A 24,668-nucleotide genomic window follows, 5' to 3' on the forward strand; every position below is an offset into this window, starting at 1 on the left:
AGCCCACGAGTCTAGGAGTGACCTCTTACCAGCTCTGCCCATCTGACTAGGGGTGTGACAGAAACTGGAATTCAGGGTTAGGGGCGCCTGCACAGCCGCGCGCTCACAATCTCAAGCCAGGGCTTCTCCGCACTAAGTGCACTTGCCACCGCCCGGCCTACACGCAGGGGCTTGAACTGCAAAATATTAATCCTGTGGAGTTGTTCAAGGGACACCATCAAGGAGCCCAGAGATAAAAAACTGAGCTCTTTCTGGGCGTCAGGGAGGTGGCGTTTGGGAAGGGTCTGGGAGTTCTCCCTGCTCAGGGGCCCCAACCAACAGCACTGCCTACACAGAAGGACCGCTTTGATCCGCCCAGACTGCCGCCCAGACTGCACGGTTTGCTGGGACGAGAAGGTGAGAGCCACAGGTGAACTCCTGCCCTCCAGGCTCCGCCCCCAATACTAAGCCCCGCCCCGCTCCGAGACTCTGCCCCAACAGGCTCCTCCCTGCAGGTATTCTTTACCTCCACGCCCCCCTCCAGCAGGCTCCGCCCTTTCCGCCTTTCGCCACCCTAAGACCGCCCCTTCCACCGGCTTTCCCACTCAGGCTCCGGCTTTTTCTCCAGTCCCGCCCCTTCCTTGCCGTCAGCGCTTCCGGTCGCGTGGGTTTTGTGAACGTGCGGGTGTCTGGGGCCGGCGGTTTGGGCCATGGGGGTCCCCAAGAGGAAGGCGTCCCCCGCGGGCAGAGGCAAGCGAGCCCGTGTGGAGGAGTTCACGGGCGTGCAGTTCAAGACCCAGCTGAGGGACGCGCAGGGCCCAGGGCCTGGTGAGTGAGGCCGGCGTGGGGACAGCCCGCCCGCCACAGTCCTCTCACGGTTCGGGGGACACGGGGGTTCCGGTGACCGCGCGTCCGTGCTATGCCATACCCCGGGCAGCCTCCCAAACCTGTCGACCGGGATGGTCAGGAAAGCAGAAGAAGGGATGTCGTTCACATGCGAACGTCTGCCCGGAGCATTTGAGCCGGACAGCTTGCTCTCTCTGGGCTGTCGGTAGCCGGCCCCTTAGGCACCCCTAACCCCCTGCCAGCCCGGAGAGCGGCGGGGGGTCACGTGTGACAAGTCCCACAAGGACCTTCAGCTCCTTGTCAAGTGACTGGGGTCGGACTCGTGAGTGAGATGGACCAGATTCTGTAACTTGCTCTCACTTGGTGTAGACTGTGATCACACTTCACAACTTCTTCTAATCGTGTCACGTTGGTTATGAGGGAAACCAGAGTGAAGCATGTTGTGCTGTTCAGACATCAGTGCTGTGGTAAAATAAGCTAATGAAATCTTTCTCTCAGGTAATAATCTGTCACAGAGCTTGGTGGCGCAGGCCTTTAATTCAGGACTTCGGAGAGGGAGGCAGAGGCACCCGATTCTCTGTGAGTCCGAGGCTAGCCTGATCTGCCTAAGAAGTTCCAAACCAGGTACACCTGACCTCCTCCATTAGGAGCGCTAGTAGGTCAGGAACAGAATTGGAACTTGGTACAAGTGACATCTGGCAGGGAGCTGCTGCTGACATCCTGAAGAACAGTAAGCTGTCTGTGTTCTGAACTGGAGTGGGCTGACTGACAGCCTAAGGACTCAGGAAACACTATCCAGAAAGACTGTTTCAAAAAGGATTCTCAGCTATTTTTTTTTTCTTACAGTTTTTATTTCTAAACTTTTGGTGCCCACCCTTGGTAGTTTGCTTGGGAGAAGATGCTATTTTCAGCACAGAATCCAGCATTCCACCTTTGCATTGTCCATACACTAGCAGCTGTTATTTGTGAGGTAGAGATTAAATGGGTGAATAAAACCTTGATCCGGGGTGGTGGTGCACGCCTTTAATCCCAACACTTGGGAGGCGGAGGCAGGCGGATCTCTGTGAGTTCGAGACCAGCCTGGTCTACAAGAGCTAGTTCCAGGACAGGCTCCAAAACCACAGAGAAACCCTCTCTCGAAAAAAAAAAAAAAAAAAAAAAACCAAAAAAAAAAAACCTTGATCCGGATCTTGCTATTGTGGATAAAACAGATGTCAGTAAAGTCACGCAGTCACAAGTCTTCCAGAGTAGACAGCCATGCGTTGTTCCAAAGTGCCTGGGACCTTCATCAGTGAGTTAGAAGGCCTGCCCCAGGAAGTAGGTTTCCAAGATTGTAGAATGGTGTAGGGACAGGAGCCTTTCTGGCAGGAGCAAAGAGCAAGCGTGGTTACTCAAAAGCATATGTCTACATCTCAAGGACCGGCTAGAGAGCAGCAGGCCATCTGAGCAGGTGTCAAGGGACAGCTAGCTTGACAGGCGGTAGGTGGAGTGAAGTGATTGGAAGATGTGGCAACGCTGACGTCTAGGTAAATGTAGGTCCCATTGCAGAGGGTGCTCAGTGGACCAGGGTCAGGGCTAAAGTGATGATCAGTAAGTCAGAATCTAGAGCAAGAAAGGGTCTGCTTACGTCTGCTTCTCTTGAGGATGCTGGTCCTTCCCTGGTGATGGAGAAGGCCATGCTGTGATGCTGGCCCTTCCCTGGTGACGGAGAAGGCCATGCTGTGATGCTTGCCCTTCCCTGATGACGGAGAAGGCCATGCTGTGATGCTTGCCCTTCCCTGGTGACGGAGAAGGCCATGCTGTGATGCTGGCCCTTCCCTGGTGACGGAGAAGGCCATGCTGTGATGCTGGCCCTTCCCTGGTGACGGAGAAGGCCATGCTGTGATGCTTGCCCTTCCCTGATGACGGAGAAGGCCATGCTGTGATGCTGGCCCTTCCCTGGTGACGGAGAAGGCCATGCTGTGATGCTGGCCCTTCCCTGGTGACAGAGAAGGCCATGCTGTGATGCTGGCCCTTCCCTGGTGACGGAGAAGGCCATGCTGTGATGCTGGCCCTTCCCTGGTGACGGAGAAGGCCATTCTGTAATGCTTGCCCTTCCCTGGTGACAGAGAAGGCCATGCTGTGATGCTTACCCTTCCCTGGTGACAGAGAAGGCCATGCTGTGATGCTTACCCTTCCCTGGTGATGGAGAAGGCCATGCTGTGATGCTGGCCCTTCCCTGGTGACGGAGAAGGCCATGCTGTGATGCTGGCCCTTCCCTGGTGACGGAGAAGGCTGCACTGTGAATACAAGTGTGCTAAAGGTTAAATGTTCCTCCCAGATCCTTCCTTGTGCCCAATCCATCCTTTCACTTGATGGTCCTCCTGGGTGTCTCTAGAGCGTCCTCCATGGTCATTAGTCTCTGTTGTGCTTGTGGCCAGAGCTGCCCAGGCTTGGGCTCTTTTCGTAGCTCCCATTCAACATGCAGCATGAGGTGCCGTTGCTCTGTGTCATTCCTCTCGTGGCATCTTTTGGTGCGATCCTACTGCACTAGGTTAACAACCAAAGCCATTGCTACTATTCCATCTAGCCTGCCTGCTTGTCTTCATCTCAGGCCGTCCTCCCCACTCACCCAACCCCAGTCCCGCTGTGCCTACCCTCACTTTGTTCCCCCAGCTCACTCAGCAGCAGCAGCAGGTGCCTTACTTTGCAGACACCTTCCTAGCCCTTGGTCAGAATCACACTCTGCAGTTATAAGTTCTCGGCAGCCTTGCCCCTGCTTGTCTTCATAGCACTCAGTCTGTAATACATGTCTGCTTAAGGGACTGGTAGGGCCATTATAGCTACCCATGGAATGAATATTGGCCTCATGCAGTCCACAATATACCACCTTGGTGGAGGCCATTTGCTGTTCGCTTACCAGCTCATCCCAGGTCTGGTATGGTAAGTGCTCAGTGCACAGTGAGTGGAAGGATGGGTGTGAGCAAGGGCTTCTTTAAGAAGGTGTTAGGACTGTTCTCCCTGCAGTGGCAGCCCCTGGACTCCAGCTGTCTGGAAGAGGAGTCGGCATTGTGAGTGAGTGGCTCTAGGACCTGCGGGTGGAGCCGTGAGGATGTCATGGCCCTTGTTTATTGCCTGACTGGTCTGCTGCAGGTGCCTAGGGCAGCAGCACTGCTTAGACAGAGCGCTTGGAAAGGTTTGAGCTGAGAGGATTGCTGTCAGGGAAAACGCTGCGCTCATCATAAGGTGAGGTTGGAGCAGGCCTTGTGAGCAGATATCACCTCAGTGCTGCTGGCTTTGAAAGGTTCACTTTGTACTGTATGTGAACCGGAATTATCCCCTTTATACTTTATAAGCCCTGTTAGGTATGCCCTTATCCCTGCTCATTTCATAGATGAGGGACCCAAAACTCGGGGTTCAGTGACTTGCCCACCGTGAAGCTAAAGGTTGCCACTCTAGGGTGTGGGCCCAGGTGTTTGGGTCAAATTTCAGTTTTTGCCTGCTGTGTTCTCACTTGGTATGTTTGTGGTATAAGGCCTTGCTCCTTGCTCCTCACACCTGACCGGATGTTACAGAATGACTTGGATCAGCCACATAGACCTGCTATTCAGTGAGAAAGATGTCGTTGTCTCTATGCAGCTTATAACCCTCACCTGCAGACCCAAGTCCTCTTCTAGGGCTGGAGCCGTGGTTGCAGCCTGAGTTTGCTCACCACTGGCTTTATTCCTATGTTGCCCTCATATGAGTGTTTTTAGGATGTCCACCTGGGTTCATCTGCAAGGGGCTACCATAACCAAAGACTGCATGCCAGATGCTGAACAACATTTATGTGTTTGCATTTCTGGGTAGAAAGAACTCAGGATCATGTGCATGAAGCTCTTTCTGGATTGCACAGAATGGCCTCTCTCCGTGTCCTCATGTGACCTCACCTCTTCAAGGAGGATCTCTCTGGTGCCTCCTTCTTAGCATTAGGACACCATTCCTATAGGATTGGGGCATCGACCTGATGACCCCAATCATCCTTGTCTCTTAGGAGCCCTGTCCTCAGATAGTCTTGTAGAAGTTGCAGCCTTAACCTGACCCTTCAGTTCAGTGGGTTCTCTGCCTCTTCAGGTCCGTTAGGTGTGGGAATCCCAGAACAAGGAAAGTGTAGGGGCTGTGAGGGTTTCTGAGGAGATGTCCCATTGGCCTCTTATCTCTTTCTTCAGCTTTGGAAGCCTTCGTCTCTGCTGCCAAGCAGCTACCACAGGAAGCCACGTGTGATGTCGTTGAGGGCTACATCAAGATTTCCATGGAGTGTGCAGAGATTTTCCAGCTCTTGAGTGGAGAGAAGCGGCCTGAGAGTGAAGTAGGTGCTTCTTACCTGTGTGGTGAAGAGGCCGGTGTGTGTGGCACTGAGCTTGGCAGTGTGACAGCAGCTTGCTTTAGGAAGTGAGCTGTAGTCCCAGTGCTTTGCCTCTGTGGCCTTTGATATCATTTCATTGTGAAAAAGCAGCTTTTCTTTAATCGTTTATAAGGAATGTCATAAGTCAAGGTTACAGTTTGTTAAAAATATTCATTTATTTTTCTATGAGTGCTTTGCCTGTGTGTATGTATGTATGTATGTGTGTATCTGTGTGTGTACGTGTGTATCTATGTATGTATGTGTATATGTATGTATATGTGTGTGTGTGTGTATGTATGTATGTGCACCACATGCATGCTTAGTGCCACAGGGGCCAGAAGAGGGCGTTTGATCTTTTGGAACTAGAGTGCAGACGAGTGTGAGATGTCATTTAGGTGCTGGAAACTGAACCCAGATCTTCTGCAAGAACAGCCAGTGCATTCAACTGCTGAGCCATCTCTCCAGCCCTAGCTAGGATTACAGGTTCTTAGAGTGCACTTGGTTTGCTTTAGCAATAAGCCCTGCTACACTCAGAACCCGCGTGGAATTGATTGGTTTTACAGAGGTTGAAAATTGGAACTATTTTTGAGCTTGTTGATCTCAGGACTCTTGTTGTCAGTCTAGAGAACTGAATGAGTTTCAGTCTCAGTAGAGTTTTGTCCTTTGCTTTCATGTTGTGTTTGTGAAGCTTTAAGCGGCCTCTTGTCTGTTTCTGGTTCAGAAACAGACGGCCGCTGAGGCTGTTCAACTCTGGTCCACTTCCCTGTTGTTTCGGCTCAGGATCTGGGGAAGGCCTAACTTTGTAACTTGGTAAGACAAGAATGAAATGGTCGATAGTGTTCAATTATGCCTTCGCAGGTGCTGCTAATATTTCAGGTTTTTGAGGCCATATTATTGAGGACAGCCAGTGATCTTGCGCATTTCCATGTGGTGGGCACCAACATCGTGAAGAAGCTGCTGAACAACCACATGAAGCTCCTGTGTGAATCCCTCTATGCCTCTGGTTACAGGTGGGTGCCTGCCTGGGTGGGCAGACACCAGCCTTTGTATATGCTGTTACTGAGGCTTTGGGGACCGTGTCTTTCAAGCCCCTCCTTCACCAGTGACCAGCAGGGACCGTTGCTGTCTCATCACATCAAGTGTCCTTTCTGCTCTAGCCGCCTTGTAGCTTCCTTCACTGCCCTGGGGCCCAGACATGCCTGTCCTGCCTGGATGGTTCTTCTCTCAGGTGGTCATGGGCCCTGTCTTCCACAGCACTTTGCTGAGGAGAGGTCTGTGTGGTCTTCACTGACCACCTTAGGTCTTTTCTGTCTCCGTGTCCCACTTTAGTGTCTGCATGTAGACAAGTACCTGTGCAGCTGACACAGTGATCCACATCTGTGCACCGTCCTCTTCCCATAAGTATGTATGTGGAGGACCCAATGTCTAGAGCATCACCTTGTATGGAGCCACCGCTTCTGTCAAGCTCAGAGCAGAAGGCTGCCAAGAGGGCACTTTTGGAGATACCTCTTTGAAGCGGTCCTTTGTGTCCTCAAAACTCAGTGACTAAGATGTGTCTGCTCAGTCACTGATGATTACTTGAGAAATACAATTTTCATCTTTAGCACTGGGCATAATGGCTTATACCTTAATCCCAGCACTTAAGAAGCAGAGGCAAGCAGATCTCTGTGAGTTCAAGACCAGCCTAGTCTCTACATAGTGAGTTCCCCTTCAGTCAAAGCTACATATATGGTGAAACTCTGTCTCAAATAATAATGACATTTTTTTTCTCATTTTCGTTTTAGAATCTTTCCTTGGCTTTTAAATTCCTTTTAAAGTTTTGTTGTGCTTAAAAACTATGAATGAAAAGAACATTTGTGTTTCCTTCTTTTTCCTGGTTTTGGGTAGCAGTTCCTAAACCAGGTGTGCACTGGGCTTCCTGATAGTGCTTGCCTCTCTTCCTCACACTTGGTTTCCTGTCCCTGTGCAGGTTGGCTCGAGCCTGCCTGGATCTGATGGCTGCCATGGTGACCCAGGGTCCTGAAGCCGCCAGGGATGTGTGCAGCTGTTTTGATTTGAATAAAAAAGCCTTGTATACCCTGGTGACCAAGAGAGATTCAAAGGTGAGAATCTTCCAGTGTCGTGCTTGTCCACAATTCCCTTGGTCTCTACACCTGACAAAGACCATGCCTCTGAGTGGGGCAACAGCCTTTCCCACCCAGTTTCAAAGAGAGGCCTCAACAGAGCCTGAACAGTTGGCACATCCGGGAAGATGCAGGCCTTCCTAAGGAGGCGAGGTGGGCTTGGTGGCTTAGGGCTCTGGGCTGAGAGAACAGTTTGTAAGCACCCTCTCTTCTGAGTGATTCGAAGAGCCTTGCTGAGTTTATCCAGCTCCCAGGCCTCTTGTCTTCTGTCCACTCTAGAGAAATCCTTTAGAATTCAGCCCAGAGGACCCCTGGGCTGTGTGGTACTCCTGTGATGGGGAGAGGCTGGATGTGCCAGCGAGAACGAGGGCAGGAATGCTCGGGTTGCAGGAGCACTGCGGGAGTTCAGTCGTAGCTCTGGAGGCGTCGCTTGGGTTTGACAGAGCTCTGGGGAAGGAAACCCAACCAAGACCAAATTAAGTTCCCAGCACAGGGGCCAGCTGCAGGTCTTGGTAGCACCTGTTCCTGCTTGCCAGATTGGCTCCTAATGGTGCCCAGTGGTGTGCATGGTCAAGGCCCAAGAAGAGCACAGTGAACACATACCACCCCATTTGTTGAAGTGGAGAACTATGTTGTTCTGTATTTCCTGTGTAACGGTATGCTAGCTAGTTGTCCCAGTATGCCTGGGGATTACATTTCTTAATTGTTAGAAGGTAAACCGAAGGGTTAATAATAATGCTAGGTTGTTTTTATGGCTCTAGGAGACTAGCCTGGTATTGAGGGTTTTATGACATTACACATCAGGCAGTCTCTGAGGGAAGAAAAGTCCAGGTCTTAGTGTCTCTCTTAGACCCTGTGCTTTATTAGCATGTCAACAGATTCCCATCAGTGGGCAAGGGCTTTGGACATGAAATGCATTTATAATGAAAAGAGTGTTTGCTGTTTACACAGTAAGGCAAATGTTGATGTTCTTTGGTCTTATCTGGCAGTAAGCCTAGCAGTGATTATCTATCAGATAATCTATCCTCCCCCCCCCCCCCCCCACACACACACTCTGATTTAGTTATCCAAGCTGTCAAAGTAGACTGGCCTAGAGGGGCCACCCAGACAGCCTGGATGACAGGGAAAAGCCCAGCTCAGGCTTCCCTCCCAAACCCCGGCTGCAGCAGCTGGTCCACCTCCGGCTCTCAGGGTGGGCTATTTTACCTCTAGGACCTGTAAAATGGAAGCTGTCACATTGAAAGTCCTTGTGCTGCCCGTTGTGTGATCTGCATAGGCTACCTTAGGGGCTCTCTATATGTGCTCAGTGACTCCGTACGTCAAGGGGCTTTAAAAATAGAGCAGCACAAGGAAGCCTGTGTCCCAGCCTTAGCTGGTGCCAGCTCCTTTACCCACTTAGCACCCCACCTTGTCAGTGACTTTTATAGCAAATTCCAGACGTGAATCATATCTCAGTATAAATATTTCAGCATGCACTCTTAGCAGAAAAAGGTCTGTTTGAAAACAAAGCCACAATGCCATTATGGCACTGCCACCATTAATAATTTCTTACTGTGAACACCCAGTTTAGTCTTTGGGTCTTCCTAGCTTAAAGAATTTTTTATACTTCTTGGTTCCAACTGGATCTAAACAAGATCCATTTTTTTGTTGTATTTGACTGGTAGATTTGTTGAACATCTTTAAACACCTTAAACACCCGACTTTCCCCTTCTTTATCTGTGGTTGGGGATGGAGAGTCATTCTGGTTTGTAAGGTGTGTTTCAGTGTTCCTGAAGAAACAGATCAGGGCCCTGTTCACCCAGCCAGTGAGAGCATTGGTAAAGCCTGTGCCAGAGAGTGGCTTTTCCAGCGTTTCAGTCTGTTTTAGAAAGTGTTTTCAGAACAAGCATAGAGAATGTCAGGTTGTTTCCTTTCTGGGGTGACAACCCTGTGAGGTCATGGGGTGGGAATGAGGAGTAGGCATGGGCTGTCTTTCCGTGGGAAAGGGATGCCTCTGAAGGATTGACAGTGGCCAGCCTGGGGAGGTAGACATCCTTGTCTCTGAGACTTGTCAGGCTAGTTTCTGTACAGTGTAGGATTTGAGATTAGGTGGGGTATAGGATGGGAACCAACAGGTGGTAACCAAATTCTTTTCATTTAGAAATCTTTGTTAGAGGAACCACAGGAAGATTAGTCCAACTCTGCTTGTATCCACAGGTTAGAAAAATCTCAATGACAATAAACTGGGATCCCAGGGCCCTGACTCTCGGTGCTTCAGTGGATGCCGCTGCTGATGTTGATGCGGATGCTGATGCTTTCCTAACTCATTTGCACAGTGTCCATGCTCCCCCTTGGCTGGTGTTGAGCGCTGGATGAGATGACAGTGATTCAGCATTTGCCACAGTACCTGGCATGCATGGAGCGCCTCAGTATACGTTGTCATTGTCCCCACCACCATCACAATGACTGCTACCACCTCTTCTGTTGCTGCTAAGTTGGCCAGGAGGATCTGGAAGGCAGGGATGCTGACTTCTTGTCTTAATATCCTGGCAATACATTAAGGCACCTTGGAATAATTTGGGACTGAAACAGTTTTCAGTTTAAGTGGTGGAGGCTCTTGGTACACGTTCCAGTGCTGGAGCAGCTGTGGAAACCTGTGCCTTCTCTTCTTGTGTTGGGACATGAATGCATCTTAACAACAACACTGTGGGGGGAAAGCTGATCACATCCTGCAAGTAAAGAGAACAAAATGCAGGTCCAGTCTGCCATGTTCAGGAAAGCCTGCAGCCTTAGGACCCTCAAGGATATAGAAGGTCAATACCTCCTGCCTGCTGTGTGTCGGTGTTGCCCTCAGCCTGGTCACTGACTTCCTGGGAGCCTTATGTGGCTGTTCCGTCCTCACTGTCTTGGTCTTTGTGTCCTGCCTCCCTGGGTCATGCCGATGCCTGTGGGCTGTATCCTGGGCCGTCCATGGGTTTATAACATGAAGCATCTGTGCTTTAGTCTTTACTGTGATTTAGTAACTTATTTACAATATTTAATAAAAACCAGATATCAGCATGCTGGCTTTTCATCAAAAGCAGCACCATGTCTCCATTATCTCTGGCTTTTCGAAAGCACAATAGATTGTTTTCATTAGCAAGCAAGAGGGAATGGATCCCAGCAGGCCTAAGGATCTTTGGCCCTATCCTAGAGTGAACTAAAGAAATTTATGTCATAAGTCAGGGAAGGGGCACAACTGTTTTCAGTCATACTTTTGTATAGAAAATAGGACTCTAAAAAGAGGGAAAGGCAGAGAAGACTTAAGGGGTTGGGGAAATGCAAAGAAAGTTAACTTCTCATAAAGAATGAGGAATCCGTGTGCTGTGCCGAGACCACGAGGCTGGCGATACTAATCTGGAAGGTGGACGTGCCTCTGTGTTCCTGTCTCTAGTGGCTGCATGTGACATGAGTCTCCTTTGTCCTCCAGGGAGTGCATGACGTCCGGCTGGCCTACATCCAGTTCGCCCTCTCCTTCCTAATTGCGGGTGATGACAACACCATCGGGCAAGTGCTGGCACTAAAAGGTGGGAGTTCCTCTCTGTGCTCTGGAAAGTCTGGAGTTCAGAAAAGCCTACTGCAAACAGTTTCTGCCAAAAGAATCTGCAGCCTTGGTAGCTGCGCTCTGCACTGCAGTGCTCAGAGGTCGTGTTTGGGGGCAAGGTTTTGAGCAGTTGTGTGTTGATACCACTGGTTGGTGGCCTTTGAGGCTGTCAGAGTGCTGGGCACAGCCTGAGGCAGGTGAGGAGAGGACGCACAGAACCATGGCCTGGTTGCCTGACTTCCTTAGCACCTGCAGCTTTAACGTCTTGTATTTATGTTTTTATGTGTATGGGTGTTTTCCCTGTGTGTTATGTACACACCACGTGCATGTGCTTCCTGCAGACGACAGATCTGGAGTTAGAAACAGTTTTCATCTGCTATTGTGGGTGCTGGGAATCAAACCTGGGTCCTCTGGAGGAGCAGCTTGTGTTCTTAACCACTGAGCCATCTCTCCACTCCCAGTAATTGCATTTTTAAAATGAAGTATAAGGGGTTGGGATATGACTCAGTGGTATAACACTTCCTTAGCATGTACAAGGAGTTTGATTCCCTGCATCATCATAAGTAACATAGACAAATTTAATTTCCCTAATGACTGCACTCCATGCTATCAGAATATCAAGGCACCAAGGAACTCCAGTTTGACCACCTTCTGATGGCTGCTTCCTTTGTGCAACCTTTTTAGAGCTTGTTCGGAACATTAGTGTCTTACTAAGCATTTCAGAAGGATGGTGACTGCCCTGGGGTAGCACATGGCAGTTGCTCAGTCAGAGTTCTAGTCAGACCCTCATGTCCTGGACCCTCATGTCCTGGCAGAACACTGGGCTGAGACCTTGGAAGAGTCCTCAGTGTGCTACAGCCTAAGTGTTTGGTGACCAGTCCTTCCGTCTCCCCAGGACAGGGGTCTGAGCTTCATGCAGCAGGTGAGGGTAGGAGTGGAGGCGGGACTGTCTGTGGTTAGCCTGGGCTGTGTGGTGGCTCTGCTGTCTTGTAGCAGAGCATTATGGGAGGAGATCTACTAATTTGCCTAGGGTCTGCATTAGTGACTTTCCTTGTTGCTGTGGCGGAGTACCCAACAGAAGCAGCTGAAGGACGGAGGGGTTTGTTCTAGCTTGTGTTTTGTGGAGAATAATCTTTGGTGGCAGGAGCATGAGGCATCTGGTGACATTAAATCCATGGTCAGGAAGCAGAGAGAGATGAATGCTGGTGCTCAGCTCACTTTCTCCTTTCTATTTAGTCAGGGAACCCAGCCCATATTGTCGACAAACAGGGCGGCCTTCCCTCTTGAATTAAACTTCTGGAAGCACCTTCCTAGATGTGCACAAGGCTTATTTCCATGGCAATTTGAAATCTAGTCAGGGTGACAGTGAGAATTGGCCATCGTAGAGCCTCAGTTCCCCTGCTCTTGCCGGGAACTAGCTTAGGGTTAGGCTGTGGCTGTTAGGGCTCCCCTGTGGATCATCTCATCCGCCTGGCCTCTCTCTAAAGGATGAGCACATGCCCATAGACACTGCCAACAGACAACTTATGCAAGGCAGTGGGCCTTGTGCATTGAGGCTTTAAAGATGTTTGATGCAGCAATTCTGTGTTTAGTCAGTTGTCCAAGGAAATAATTAAGGATGTGAGTAGAGGATTGGTTAGGGATTGGTCTCCTGGCTGTCCATTAGCAAGGGAGGAGGTGAGCAAATTGAGTACTAGTTGTCAGGTAGAAAATACACACAGATGTCAGTGTTTGAGTGACAGGTGGCTGAGTGTAGAATATCATTTCATGAACACTGGACAGAGACTATGGACCCAGCAGAAACCAACAGTCAACTAGGCTATCACAGTGTTGAGGTTGAGTTAGATGGTCATGGTTAACTTGAAACATTGGTTTGGCTTAAAACAAAACAAAACAAACAAAAAAAGATGCGTTTTCTGTTGTAGAAATTGTGTGTTGTTTTAGGCGGGTGTGGATCAGGTGACATCTGTGTCACCTCTACATTTCAGTTGTATTCTCGGAAAAGGGCTCGTCAGAGTGAAAGGCGAACAAACTACTTCCCACCCCAGCAGCCTCAAAAATGATGGCCGTCTTAAGCATCCCTGAGCTTGCTTAAGTGGGAGAGGGTCCTCTCCCAGATAGGACCAAGTTGCTTTTGCTTCGTGTAAGAAAACATTAAATGTAGCTGGGCCGTACCAAGCATCCTGCAAGTCCTGCAGTCATTTTACCCTGGGCCATGGAGCAGGTTTGCTCTTGAAAACTTGTGTAATTAGTACAGAACTAGAACCAGGTATGGTGTTGTTTGCTCCTTATTTCAAAGCACTCCGATGTTTAATTCTTTGCAACTTTTATTTTCAGAATTTATCCCCTGTATTTTTAGCTCAGGCATAAAAGAGGATAAGATTTCTACCATCAACATTTTGTTGTCTACACTGAAAACAAAGGTATGTGTCCATCTTGGTTGTCTTTGAGAAGGCCTAGAGGCCTGCCCCTGCCCCCCCCCCCCATTTCAGAGTTGAGACAGCAGCTTATTAGGCTTAAACTTGGTCTTGGTGGGGAGTTAGTCCTGGAGCTGGTCCCATTTGTTACCATAACAGCAAAGCTGCCAGTCTGCAGTTCATGGTACCTCAGCTGCAGTGCTTTGACCTGTAAATGTAAATGATGCTTTCTTTACACGTCTGCCTGAGCTCATTGGAGTTGTGCTGCATAGTCTGCCTTTTTCAGGTGTCTTAAGAGACATTTTAAAATGTGATGAAAGGATCAGGACTTTTCTTAAGAGATATTTTCAGTGGTCAGTGAAAAAACTGACCCTCCAGAATGAAAAGTCAGAAGCCAAGGCTACTAAGCACGGACAATACATTAGGTGGTATTTGCCATAGTGTTTCTCAGCTAAGGGTGTTTGACTCCTTCTCCCCCAAGGGGAGACCATTTGGAGATGTCTGGAGATAGTTTTGATTGTCACTATGGGACATCCTACAGTACATCCCCCAGAGTGGGGCTTGAGAAACCTGCTTACACCTGAACCTACAGTTGGTTTTTGAATCAGTACCGCCCAAGGATACATTTGGAGTACTTGTTCCTGGATCACAGTGACAGGGATTTGGGGTAACTCTGGGTGGGGCAGAGGTCCTGAATGGGGTCCTCTTTGTAAGAAGCAGTGCCTGCTCCCTAGTCAGAGATGTGGTGAAAATTGTTTAGCAGGATGCTGGTCATGGCTTTGTGGGGATAGCTGAGTGTGGGACCACAGGTACAACCGCCACAGGGAGCCATGGTAAACCCTCCAAAATAAGGCAATTTTGAATGATGTGGGAAAAGATAAACCATGTAAATAAAGGAGACACCCAAACCATAAATAAACATGACCTCAGGCAAAAAAGATAATCAGTTAGCACACACGTGCATTGTGGGTGTAGGTGGGCAGGGCTAAAAGGAAACACCAAAATGTAGTCTAAGATATTTGGAGATGTTGGCAAATTCTTTTTCTCTTTCTATTCTTTCTCTTTCCTTCCTTCCTTCCTTCCTTCCTTCCTTCCTTCCTTCCTTCCTTCCTTCCTTCCTTCTTTCTTTCTTTCTTTCTTTCTTTCTTCTTTGCTAATAATTCATCTCCCCTTGGTATGCATACTTTTATAATAATAGAAAACAATGAACAGTATTGTAAAAGTTATTGACTTTCTTTTCCTTTCTCTTCCTGCTGCTTCCAGGTAATTCACAATAAAAACATCACGAAAACCCAGAAGGTGCGCTTTTTTACTGGGCAGCTTCTGAACCACATTGCCGCTCTCTACAACTGGAATGGGATCACAGATGTCGTCCCAGAAAACCCAGAAAGCATTGAGGTAATCTGGGTTTGCTTATCTTTGTCTTTCTGTGGCCCTCACAATCAGGAGGAGGAAGCATCCCAACTACTGCAGGCCTTTAAAGAACTCCTGTCAGACCTGTTCCCTTTGACTTTTGGCTGATAGGTAAATTAGTGTTAATTCTTTGCAAGATGTGACACAATTTACAAGGTATTCTAGTCTTGGAGCAATGAGCATAAACCTTTTGTTTTTAATGAGAAAATAGTTATCTCCTGCTGAGTGACATTCTGGGTGGCCCTGTGGTGCCTGCCTAGTAGGCTTAGAGGACTTCATTTTTAACTTTAAGAATACAAGTTTAGGCTCAGCCCTCTTAAGAGTGTTGTTTCATGGTGATCAGTGCAACCTTGGTTACTTGCTTGCATTTTAAACTGACCTCAAGCATTTGTTTTAAAATAGTTCTTAGTTGTCATCTGGTGACACTGCCCTGTTTTTGTTCTGTAGCTAGGACTTTGGAATTGATAGTTTGTTAAACCTTCTAGGTGTCTGCTGAAGAGGCGGGGAAAACCATGGTAAGGGACCTCGTCCATAACTTCCTGATAGATCTCTGTTGTTCTCGAAAGCATGGGATTAGTTTTTATGACGCCTCGTTGGGAACTTCTGGCAGGTAAAATACATTGCCGTGTGAACCTCTGTGTGTGTTCCTCAAAGAGTGGCACATCCTGGCTGTCTATTGGAAACCAGCTAAGAGAAGGCACTGATTACATTTATTTTAGGGGTGGCTCTGGGAGACCTAGAGAGAGTCTCTCCATCAGTATCCTTGGGGGCAGAGTGCTCACAATAGCAATTTAGGCACACAGAAAAAGGAGCACTTACAGGGTAAGGTAGTACATATGCATGCATGGGTGTACTAAAGACAATGGTGTTTTCTGGATCTGAGAAAGAGTCCCCAGAGTGGGCCTTCTTAGGCAAGGGAAGCCTGCTGACAGAGGCTTTACAGTAGCCCGGAGCTTTACCCCACCTTTGCTGAAGAGGAAGGAGGCCACATAGAGGGCAAGGCACTTGTCCTGTGAGCAGCAGATTCCAAAACTGATCCATGTCATAGCTGAACAGCCCCTGCTCCTCCTACATGCTGCCAGTGGGTAGGACAACAGAGTGGCGTTTTTGTCTATTTCCTAATTCACAGTTATGAGATTTTATCAGTAAGGATATGAGGTCCAAATCTAATGGTATTAATTCTTTTAAATGTGTTTTTGTAGGCAGATAGCTGTATGTTTTTGTTTGTTTTTTTCTTTTCTTTAACAAGGCAAAACAATCAATCTGTCCCATCTTCATTCACTGGTAAAAGGTTGAGTGTGTTTTCTATTTTTTTTTTTTCAAGACAGGGTTTTTCAGTGTAGCTTTGGAGCCTGTCCTGGAACTCGCTGGCCTCGAACTCACAGAGATCCGCCTGTTTCTGCCTCCCAAGTGCTTGGATTAAAGGCATGCACCACCACCACCCAGCTTCCTTAGTGATGTCTTTTCCTCTTCTTGACTGAGGAGCATTTCTTTATGAATTCAGGCTGGGTGTGGTGTCATACACCTTTAATCCCAGCCTTTGGAAGGCAGTTGGAGCTTTGTGAGTTCAAAGCCAGCCTGGTCTCCATAGTGAGTTCCAAGACAGGCAGAGCTATATTACAGAGAGACTTTGTCTCAAAAAACAAACACATACAGGCTGGAGAGATGGCTCAGTGATTAAGAACGCTGGCTGCTCCTCCAGAGGGTCTGAGGACAGTTCCCAGCAACCACATGGTGGCTCACAACCATCTATAATGAGATCTCGTGCCCTCTCCTGGCCTGCAGCATACATGCAGAGCACTCATGCATAAAATTTAATAAATAAAAATCAAAACACACACACAAAAGAATTCAGTCACTTGTAACTTGGAATGACTGAAGGGGCATAATTGATTCCTTCAGCGTGGTACATGGTGGGAAAGTCCTTTGACTGTGGATTTGTTTTGAAATTATTTTGATTTAATTTATTACATTTCTTTTACTTTTTAATATTTTTTCTGTGTGCTGGGACTCAAGCTAGGGCTTTGAGCATTCTGGGCAAGTGCTCTACCTCTGAGCTGTGTCTCTAGCCCTAACCTAGAGAAACATAATAGTAGCTTTGTTTCTCATCAGAGTGAACTCATTTTCCTGTTAAAATGCAGCTTAAAGAGATTAGAATCCAACACAATGTTACAACCGTTAGAACTTGATTACACCCCCCCAAACATTTCCCCTCTCTTAACTGTGCCGCTGCAAACAGCTGCAGTTAATGTGGGACTTTTGAAACTTTCGGCAAGCAGTGTTTTTATTTAAGGGTTGGGGAGGGAGCACTGTGCTGGTTGGAAATGGGGAGAATTGAGGAATTAAAGGCAAGGTGGCCCAGCAGTCATGGGATTCATCCCCTCATTTCTTCTGGTAACCCTTGCTCACATAGCCCCTCCGTTGTCATGTCATCGTGCCCGGCCAAGGCTTCTGTGACTTCTCACAACCATGAATAGTTATTTCTCTGGTCCTAGTCTGATTGGCGAGAAGTGGTCAGAGCAGAGGCTGTCATTGCCTAGGATGGTGGTGCCGTACACTCAGTGGTCAGCAGACAAGGTTCCAGCATAGAGTAAGGGTCGGAAAGCTGCCTACCCCGTCCTGCCACTGCGGACTGAAGTGCCCACAGGTGAAGAGAGACGCTGTCACTGTCAGTAAGACTTTAAAGGCAGGTGGTAGGCTGTAGGATGGCGACCCTGGTGAGCAGTGACAGGGCCTGGAGCGTCTGGATGCTCTGAAGTAGTAGCTCTGGAGCTGCAGCCATAGAGATCCTGGGCCTGGTGCTTCCCCACTGAGGTTTGCTCTCAACGGGCTTTTGTCTGTTGGCCAGGCTGGTGCAGAGCGTGCCTGCTTACAGTGATCTCCCGCTTGAGCCTCCCGAGCAGTGTTCAGCAGCATGTTGTCAGGCCTGACTTCACTCTCATCTTCATCTTGTGCTTGAAGATGCCTTTGTCTGTCTGGGGACACCATGGCTCTTTCCCCATGGGATTTTTTCCCTAGGGCTCCCCTGTAGGCCATGTCATACCCCATCAGGTACTCTCTCTTATGTGACTGCTGTGTCCCCGAGAGCGACTTCTCTTGCTGACCCTCTGGCCTTGTCCCTGTTCCTAACAGAGGAGGCAACTTGACACTCTTGCACTTCTTGTTGAGTTTGAAAACTGCGGCTGGGGATGAGCTGGTGGCCAGTCTGGTAGTAAATATTCTGAAGGTGTGCCCGGACCTGCTGACAAGATACTTCAAGGAAGTCACCTTTTCCTTTCTCCCAAGAGTGCAGTCCACTTGGCTAAACAACGTGAAGCTGCTGAACAAGGTACAGAGGGATGTGCAGTGAAGCCCTGTCTCAGGGACAAGGGACTCTTTAGACGTGGAATTTGGTGGCCTTGTCCTCTGGTAGCATCGGCTTCTCAGTAGCTGTATTTGGGATTCTCCTTTTGATACGCTTGAGCTCCTTTCTGGCTGGGAGTTGGGCTGTGTCTGTGGAGTCCGAAGAGGACTGTAGGACTCGCAGGGAGTGAAGTGTTTGAGTGGTGCAGACTAATCCCTTCCCAGCCCTGCTCCTCTGCCAGCACAGCTCTAGATCACACGTGCCATTCTTGAGTGCTTGGTGAGGGCGGGGTAGATTTTGTGATCTTTGTGTCACCTCTGCAAGGTCTTCGCAGCCCAGGGACCCTCCCGTGTCTTCCGACACACAGCACTGGGGTTGCAGGTACCTACGCAGTCATGACTGGCGTTCTATGTGGGTTCTGGGGCATTGAACTATGGGTCCATGTATTTGTGCACCAAGTCCTCTTACTCTCTGAGGCATCTCTAGAAATTGGAAGGTTGAAATGCTGTAAGATATGACACTTCAGCACTAATGTTGACGTTCAAAGACCTGTGGATTTTGAATTTTCAGGTCAATCAAAACAATAAATAGAACCGTAGTAGTGATACCTGGTGAGGCTAAATAAACTTTCTCTCTGACTTATGGTCTTCCTGGTCGGGGAAAGTCCCATGATTGACTGCTTGTGTCTCCGTTTGGTACTGGCATTATCTCTAAAACCAGCTGTTTTACTCATATATTTCCTGGTTTTATTAGAGAACCTATGTGTGCAGGCCTCTACAGAGTCCCATGAGAAGCACTCACATTGGGGAAGCTGCCCTGTGGCCAGCATCTATCCTAAGAGCTACTCTGACACTGCCTAGCCCCATGCTGCTGAAGGGGCACTTGTGTGGTTTTATAGCCTGGCTTGAGTACTTATGATGTGGCTTGCTTACTGTGTGGCTGGTAATCCCACTGGGGTCCAGCTTCGATACCATGAACACATTTGTATGTTAAATATCTCTCTCTGAAGGATTTTTGTGGAGTTTTAAAAGGACAGTGTGATTAACAGACCAATGTTGGCTCATACCTTTATTCCTAGAACTTAGGACCCAGAAGCAGTTGGATCTCTGTGAGTTCAAAGCCAGCCTGGTTTACAGAGCCAGTTCTAGGACAGCCAGGAATACACACAGAGAAACCCTGTCTTGAAAAGGGGGAAAAGGATGGTGTGGTTCATCAGGCTGACACTGGAAACCCTTGTTCTGATAGCTTGTGTACTGTGTGTGAGTGGATCTGGGGTTCTTACAGCCAGAACTTTCTTCCATTCATAACCCACTCTCTTCCTTCCCTCTTTCAGATCTATGAGGCCCAGCCAGAGATTTCCCAGGCCTTTTGGACCAGAGAGTTTATCCCCTTACCAAGACTCCTTGCAATGGTGATGGTGACCACAGTGCCTCTGGTGTGCAATAAGGTCATGTTCACTCAGGCATTAAATGTAAGTCACAGGGAGAGAGAGATGGGCCGATGGAAGGGCACTGGCCCAAAGGACCCAAGTCTGGTCTTTGCTATCTGGTGGCTCTCAACTATCTGTGACTCCAGTTTCAGGAGTTCTGACACCTTCTGGCCTCTGCTAGCATTGCACACACGTGGTGCACAGACAAATATACGTACAGGCAAAACATTCACACACATAAAAACAAAGACAAGTCACACACAGACGCAAACACCAGCTTTCTCTTGCAGAGCCCTCTGCTGAGCGCATTTGACTGTTTTGTCAGACAGGGTTGTAGTTTGAAGTCACCTGTGAGGGCAGATCCATTCACTTGTGGTTAGCATTCCTTCCAGAGGTGACTACCATGGCGTCCTCATCCCCGCTTCAGCGTGCTGTGAGGACCCCATCCCTCCACACATGTCTGTAGTCCCATGTGGGTGTGGGAAGTTTCTGCAATAGAACTTCACTATTTCAGGCTCCCTGGAAACAGTGGGACCAAACTCTCCTCTTTCTTTCTTTTTGTTTTTTGTTTTTTCAAGACAAGGTTTCTCTAGTTTTGGAGCCTATCCTGGAACTAGCTCTTGTAGACCAGGCTGGCCTCAAACTCACAGAGATCCCACCTGCCTCTGTCTCCCAAGTGCTGGGATTAAAGGCGTGCGCCACCACTGCCCAACTCTCTTATTTATTTCAAGGGCCTTTTGGACCAGGTGTTAGGATTTCTGGGAAACATTTACTTAGAGGGGCAGCTTTTTTCAGGCAGTGTTGGAGGGAAAAAAATGATACTTAAATTTCACATCGTTTCTTAGTAGCTAAGAGCACTTGGTTTTCTCCCAGTTTGTGCTAGCACCCATGTTGGGCAGCTTACTGCTGCCTGTAACTCCAACCCCAGGGCATCTGCCACCCTTCTCATGACCTCTGCAGACACCTGCATTCATGTGCCCATACAGACACACCTGCACATAAATAAAAATAAACTTCAAAAAAATTCACATCTTTACTTATTTCTGATAGAGGTGTCCCCCATTTCCCATCAGAAGCAACATTCGGAGAGTTCCTGGTTTTTTGTTTGTTTATTTGTTTGTTTAACCAGTGTTCTAGTTTTACGAGAATAGTTGTTGATTGTTGACACACCTGGTACTGACTGGACTCTGGCAGCCCATTCTAAGCCCAGGTAGTCTAATGTCTACCGAGAGTCTTGGCACGCAGAGAGCCATCCCCAGCCTTCCAGAGAGGGCAGGTGGTTATGTGACAGGAGCCATGGTGGTCTGCACAGGCGTGTGTCGGCCTCAGTTCCTGAGAATGCAGGGAACCCTTTGGTGCCCCATTCAGGGTTCGTGCTGAGTGTACAGTGTGTGAGGAGAGGTGACCTGTGTGGGACTAGACAGAAAGGGCTTTTGTTCTCTGTGACAAATCATCGCAACATCAGGTCCCGTCTGCTGTGTGGCGAGATTAACGTTTTCCCAGGGGCCTCAAGAAAACGGGAAAGAACTCAGTGGCTGCACTTCCTTGGAGGCCTCGTTTGCACTCCTCCCCTGCCTAGTCCCTGCAGTCAGACAACAGGCTGCCTTCCCTTCCGTGACCAGGGTTTTATCTCTAGAGGGGTGTCCCATCTCCTGGACTGAGCGGCTCGGAAGTGACTGAGCACGTAGCTGTCTCTCCTAGTGGCAGCCATTCTGTGCTGGCCCAGATCCGTTGAGCCACAGCCTATGCCCTTCCCAAGAGCTGAGACTTTTTACATGTTGGGGACGCATTGAAGTGAATGGCTTCTAGGGTTGCAGTTGTGATCTGTGTTTGCTCTCTGCTTTCCTCTGAGAAGTTTTCCAACAGCATGTATTTCAGAGTTAGAAAGAAGAGCGTTTGCTTGTAGAAGTGGGAAATGAGAAGGATTTGGCGCAGAGTCTCGAGTCCTGGGTTAGTTCTGTGCTCCTTGCACTGTGGGCACTTGGGACCCCTTTTTAAGGCCTGCCTTTGAAGGGATCCCAGCTATGAAGCCATTCCTGGGTTTGGAACACATCTCTGTCCTTACGTATACATTTGCTTAAAACCGAAACTGCCCGGAATCTGGGGTACTAGGCCATCATGGTTAGTAAGAATGGTCAGAAGGCCTTTTGTGTTTCGTTGTGAATCTACTATTCCACCCAGAGCTCCACACACCCTCCCATGGATGGGACCCCTGGGGGTCCTGGAAAGGTGCACATTCTGCTAGAATTGGTATAGGGCCAGGGTCTCTACTCCTATGTGCCAGACCAGCAGGATGGTGGCTGAAGAATGCACTAATCCTGGCCAGGGCCTGGACCCATTTCCTCTTTTTGATAATGGGATCTATGGTCCTTGAGCACTACTCAGCCTCTGAGGTCATCGAGGACCTTGACACTGGAGAAGCGTTCTGACCGTCAGAAGTCTGCATGGCTGCTGTGTGTGCTGCACCGTCCTTTGTCACTGTCACGACACCATAAGTTGTGTGCTTTAGAGCAGAAAGCCCAAGGTTGAGTGACCGCGTGCGTTTAGGCTTTAGTGAGGCCCCACTCACTGTGTCACAGACAGATGAGCGGATGAGCAAAGGGAAAAGCAGAATGCCTGGAGAAATGGGCGGGGACACCTGGTGAGATAGGAAGCCAGAGACCAGGGCAGGGCTGCTTTCCTTTTCTTTGTTTTTGTGATGGTCAACTCACGGTGGTTCTCCTGCCTCCGTCCCCTGGGTGCTAGAATTATATGTGTGCACCACGAGGCTTGCCTCAGTTTTGTTCTTTCCATGATGACACTTTCTCTCGTGAGAGCTGTGTTAGTTCATGACTAAGCCTACTCAGTTATCCGCCTCCTAAAGGTTCTGTTACCTCTCAGTACCACCACATCGGAGCCAAGCTTTAGCATATGAACCTCTGGGGGACAGATTTTATCCAGGCCATCACAGTTGCTTAGTCCTCATAGAGGTGGGCTTCATCGTGAACGGTCTGACATCTTCCCTTGCCTTCTTTCTACCTCTCTTCATGTGGATGCTTGTGGATGCCAAGTGTCTGCTGGGGAGCTCCTGTGCTGTGCTGCAGTCTGTCCTGGCCGAGTGCTGGTCAGAGACGGCTGACTGGGAAGAACAAGCTCCTTTGGAATTGCTTTCCTGGCGATGGCTGTAGTCAGAATGGATGTCTGTGGGAAGGTCCCCACATCACCTCTTCTTAGTGTAGAGTCCAGCCAGCTCCTATGCTTTTCCCCAGTAGTAACCTGAGGAACAAGAGCCTGCCATGCCCAAGCGTCCACCTGGAGACATGTATGGATTTCATTGTCTTTCCTTCCCAGTTGGACAGCATACCTGTGAAACACTCAGCATTATCCCTTATTTCGGTCATTTTGAAGAGAGCGTTGAAAACAGTTGACCACTGTCTGGACAAGGAGGCTTGGCAAGATTCCGGCGTGTACACAGCTGAGATGATGGAAGAATTTGTTCAGCTCTTCAGAGAAGCTTTGAGCAAGGTGCGTGCAGGTCCCTGTCTAAGTTTTTGCTGCAGACCCCTTCACCAAATTCAGAAGAAAGGACTGTCCTGGGAACATGGGTGGGAGCCAAGGAGTGTGTCCTCTTAGCTGCTGGTAGTAGAAGCCAGTGGACAGGTGCAGATGATAAATGTTCGCTTGTGTATCTCACGTAGAACAGGTCCTTGAGTGAGCGAAGAGTCAGACCGGGCACTCACCTTTGCATAGAAGCAGTAGGCTCTGGTTCTTATGGGACCTGTGGCTCACTAGGGGCTATGCTGTGCTTCTTCCCCCTGCCCCTGAGTGCACGCACACTAATGGTACTAGGCTCAAGTAAAAGCAAATGCTAGTGGGTGGACTCGTGTTCCCCCATGGCTAATTCTGCTAATAGCTATGGCTGTGTACACTGGCAGTGCTGAGCACCCTGGTGGTGCTTGGCCATTTAGTTACTAGAGCTGTCCCAAGAAGAGTGAAAGAGCAAGTGTAGTTCTAGGATATACTGCAGAAGCAAGCTTGCAGGCGTGAGCCTGCTCTCACCCACCCTCCTGTTTGTGTACACGACTCTTGCATTTACATGTGCTTGCTCCTCTTTCCTCTCTGGCTTTGTTTTTGCTTTTTCCCTGTTAGTGCATTCAGTGCCATGATTTCTTTTCATGTTTCAAGTGACTGATTCTTCACTTCTCTTTCTCACTTAGATTTTGCCAGATCTGAACACGGTTATTTGGGTCTGGCAGTCATTTAAAAAGCAAGAGGTTAAGCAAGACCATGGGAAAGGGAAGAAGAGCAATAACAAGACTCCTGCCGCCTCTAAGGCTGTCCAGCATGGTGAGGGCTTCAGTTACTTCTGTTCCTGGCCTGGGACGGCTGCTCCAAGAGAATCCTCAAGTAGCTCTGTATCAAATCTCTTCTGGCTATGAAGAGATCGTGTACCCTTTTTTGTTTAGGGAGAAGCATTAGATGGAATTGTAGATTGAACCTTAGTATCTGTTAGCAGTACATTCAGTCTTTATGCCAGCACCATGTCTCTCTGAGGACTTGACTGCTGCTGCTTTGTAGATGGGTGAGGACTCTAGGTGCTGTGCAGACGGACGCAGGCTCTGAGGCCACTCTTGTTGGCAGGTGTGGTTTCCATGTCTACGTCTTGGTTAATTTTTATAGCAGCACCACAGGGCAGCCCTCACTGTGTATCTCTGTTGCTTAGATGAAGACTGGTAGCCTTGACCTGACCAGGCTGCAGCAGTGAAGTGGCCTTAAGACCACATCCGTGGAACAGTGTCTATCCTGTTACCACACTGGTCCTTAAATGTAGTTGTTACGGTTTCTGTAGCTTGAGTATTCAGCATGCAGTTGGCTATCACTTGTGGGAGAAATGCTCCCCTGATCAGGGACAAAGAGCAAGTATTTGTCCTAAAGCAAGCTGTCTCCCTTTGGTGCAGATGATGCAGAAACCATCCTTTTGAAAGCTGTTCTGCTCCAGGTCATATGCCTCTACCAACAGGTTGTCCCCCACATGATCATACAGTACAACTTTGACTTCAGCAAACTCCTAAAAGGTGGGTCTTAAGGGACAGTGGGCAGGCTGCCTCTGTTTCTGCCAGTGGGGATAAAGGACAGTCCAATAAACTATAGCAGAGTCTAGGAGCTGAGGACCAGGAAGGGCAGTTTACCGGCAGATATGATCCACCACCATTA

The 24,668-nt window shown here is 48.8% G+C and overlaps 1 protein-coding gene across 6 annotated transcripts in view; it reads left to right on the top strand.

Moving 5' to 3' along the window:
• The first annotated feature begins 650 nt into the window (after positions 1–650).
• Positions 651–24,668, top strand: part of Urb1 (URB1 ribosome biogenesis homolog) — a 58,939-nt gene continuing 34,921 nt past the window's right edge. For 4 of the 6 annotated variants that reach the window (XM_057764459.1, XM_057764463.1, XM_057764462.1 and 1 more), the window contains exons 1-13: positions 651–807; positions 5,013–5,152; positions 6,047–6,198; positions 7,158–7,290; positions 10,760–10,856; positions 13,211–13,296; positions 14,554–14,688; positions 15,189–15,313; positions 17,836–18,031; positions 19,380–19,517; positions 22,806–22,979; positions 23,672–23,801; positions 24,413–24,529. In XM_057764459.1, coding sequence (XP_057620442.1) covers positions 690–807; positions 5,013–5,152; positions 6,047–6,198; positions 7,158–7,290; positions 10,760–10,856; positions 13,211–13,296; positions 14,554–14,688; positions 15,189–15,313; positions 17,836–18,031; positions 19,380–19,517; positions 22,806–22,979; positions 23,672–23,801; positions 24,413–24,529 — 1,741 coding nt within the window. In that variant the 5' untranslated portion in view covers positions 651–689. The remainder of the gene's footprint in view (positions 808–5,012; positions 5,153–6,046; positions 6,199–7,157; positions 7,291–10,759; positions 10,857–13,210; positions 13,297–14,553; positions 14,689–15,188; positions 15,314–17,835; positions 18,032–19,379; positions 19,518–22,805; positions 22,980–23,671; positions 23,802–24,412; positions 24,530–24,668) is intronic. The other 2 variants (XM_057764460.1, XM_057764461.1) reach the window with 2 other exon arrangements.

The sequence above is a fragment of the Chionomys nivalis genome, chromosome 3 (assembly GCF_950005125.1).
Source record: "Chionomys nivalis chromosome 3, mChiNiv1.1, whole genome shotgun sequence".
Classification (NCBI taxonomy): domain Eukaryota; kingdom Metazoa; phylum Chordata; class Mammalia; order Rodentia; family Cricetidae; genus Chionomys; species Chionomys nivalis.